The sequence below is a fragment of the Triticum urartu genome, unplaced genomic scaffold (genome assembly GCF_003073215.2).
Source record: "Triticum urartu cultivar G1812 unplaced genomic scaffold, Tu2.1 TuUngrouped_contig_5657, whole genome shotgun sequence".
Taxonomy (NCBI): Eukaryota; Viridiplantae; Streptophyta; class Magnoliopsida; order Poales; family Poaceae; genus Triticum; species Triticum urartu.
Window position 1 is genome coordinate 1 of NW_024116349.1, and position 2,213 is coordinate 2,213.

Sequence of the window (2,213 nt, forward strand, 5' to 3'; positions counted from 1 at the left end):
CAGCGATCCTCACCGCCCCCCCCCCCCCCCACGCCACCCCCCCCCAGCCAGTCCGGCCGCCCGTCCCGTCTGCTCGTCGCCCGATGCACCGCAATCACCATGAGCCCGCTTGCGAAGCTTGCCAGCCCGAGCCCCAGGAAGAAGAATGCCCCGGCTACGCTTCGCATGTTCTCCGGGAACTGTCGGTAGTAGAACTCGATCAGCCCGATGGCAGCAAATGCCTCCGACAGTCCGGCAATCAGTTGTTGCGGCACCAGCCAGAAGCATGACATCATAGCCGTCCGGCGCCGACGGTGCTCCACGGCTGCCGACACCAGCATCGTCACCACGGAGAGCGCCAACCCGATGCCGATCCGCTGGAGCAAGGTGATGCCGCCCTCACGCTTGGTGAAGCGAAAAAGTGTCGGCACCATCACTCGGTCATACACCGGGATCCACACTGTGAGGGCAAGCATTTGAAAGACGATGAAGGAGCCCTGCGGGATCTGGAAGCTGGCAGACTTGATGATCCGGCGGTCAGTCTGGGCCGCCTGGAACACGACGTAGGTCCCTAGCTGGGTGATCACCACGAAGTAGACAATACCCGACAACCACACCGGGATGATGCGTGCCAGGCACTTCACCTCCTCCACCTGCTGCACCGTGCATAGCCGCCACGGGTTCGCCGACGTCTTCTCGTCGGAGCAAAGTACATCCTTGGTGGTTCGCATGGCGGCCTTGTCAAGGCATGTGAACTGGTCGGTGTAGGCCAACTTGGAGACGAGCTTGCTCTGGTGTGGCGGGTCAAAAAGCTCGAAAGTATTGTGAGATCGTCGGAGGCGGCGTTTGCGGGAGGCGGCGATGAGGACCTGTGCAAAGCTGGTGAACGGGCTGCCCTCGGGGCGAACGCAGACATAGAGGCGTGTGCCCATGAAGAAGAGCACGCAAGAAAGGCCCATGAGCACGGCAGGCACTGCGAGGCCCAGAGCCCAGTTGACGTCGCTCTGGAGGTAGATGATGACGGTGGCAGAGAGCATCATGGCAATAGTGAAGGTGAAGTAGTACCAGTTGAAGAAGCTGGCGATGCCTCGGCGGCCATCGGCGGTACGTGGGTTGAACTGGTCGGCCCCGAATGCCAGGTTGCAAGGGCGGATGCCGCCAGCGCCGACAATGAGGAAGAAGAAGGATACCATGAGCGCGGCAAGCTGGGATGGGGTGGGACCCTCACATTGTCCGTTAGAAGCGCATGCAGGAGGGTGGAGGGAGTGGAGCGCGGCAGTGAGGGTGAGCAATACCATGCCGATGAATGAGGCGATGGTGGCGGCGGCCAGGGTGGTGTAGCGGCCAAGGTAGGTGTCGCTGATGAAGGCGCCTAGGATGGTGGCGAGGTTGCTGGTGCCGGAGAAGAAGTTGAGTATGGTGGCGGCGTTGACGCTTTTTATGTGGTACACTGTCGTCAGGTACACTAGCAAGTTCCATAGTGTCCCGAGCGTGCCAAGCTTCTCGAACGTCTCATTCCCTGTAACAATTCATTGTTATTAATCACTGTCTAATCTCCATTTTAATAAGTCACTAGTTGTAATTCAGCAAAATTCATCGTACAAATTTAAATTTGCATCATGAAGAGGCGGGATACAGAGAATCAAGACCATGGATTCTTACTACTGCAAACTCAAATTTGCATACGCAAACAACACATCACAAATTTATATGATATATGCATGCAATACTTGCTTGAAACTCACCGAAATCATATTGTATGTGTACCCCTGGTACTCCTAGTTAGTAGTGTTCAGAGTAAACACATCGTGCTGTTTCAAGGAAAACAAACAGAAGCATGGCAACGCTCACCTATGACGTATGGCATGGCCTTCCATCCGCGGTAGTTGCGGACTGGCTCGCCCGACGACGTCTCGTCGGTGGTCGTCTTCTCCATGCTGATGCCATCGTTGTGATTGTGCTCATCCTGCTGCGGCGGCAGATCAGGCATAGCGGCGTCCATCTCGTACGTGCAGCAAACAGGAAGCTGGCACACACAGGAGCTAAGTGCTAGCTGCAGCTGCAGTAGTACGGGGAGGAGAGGAGAAGAAACCGGCCGTATAAATAGGCTAAGGCATCCTTTGGTTCATAGGATTAGAAAATCATATGAATAGAAAAAGTCATAGAAAATGAGATGACATGCATCTCAAATCCTATGCATAGGAATAGAAAAAGAGATGCCCTTTGATTCACAC

At 55.4% G+C, this 2,213-nt stretch overlaps 1 protein-coding gene across 1 annotated transcript; it reads right to left on the reverse strand.

Annotated features, from left to right (window-relative positions):
- Positions 1–37: 37 nt before the first annotated feature.
- On the reverse strand, positions 38–1,981 carry LOC125529517 (protein NRT1/ PTR FAMILY 2.11-like; the record flags this gene model as incomplete). Its single annotated transcript, XM_048693928.1, has 2 exons — positions 1,831–1,981; positions 38–1,498 (listed from the first exon to the last, which is right to left on the reverse strand). Coding segments are annotated over exons 1-2 (1,612 nt in total), but the record flags the coding sequence as incomplete, so codon positions are not given.
- Between the last annotated feature and the right edge of the window lie 232 nt (positions 1,982–2,213).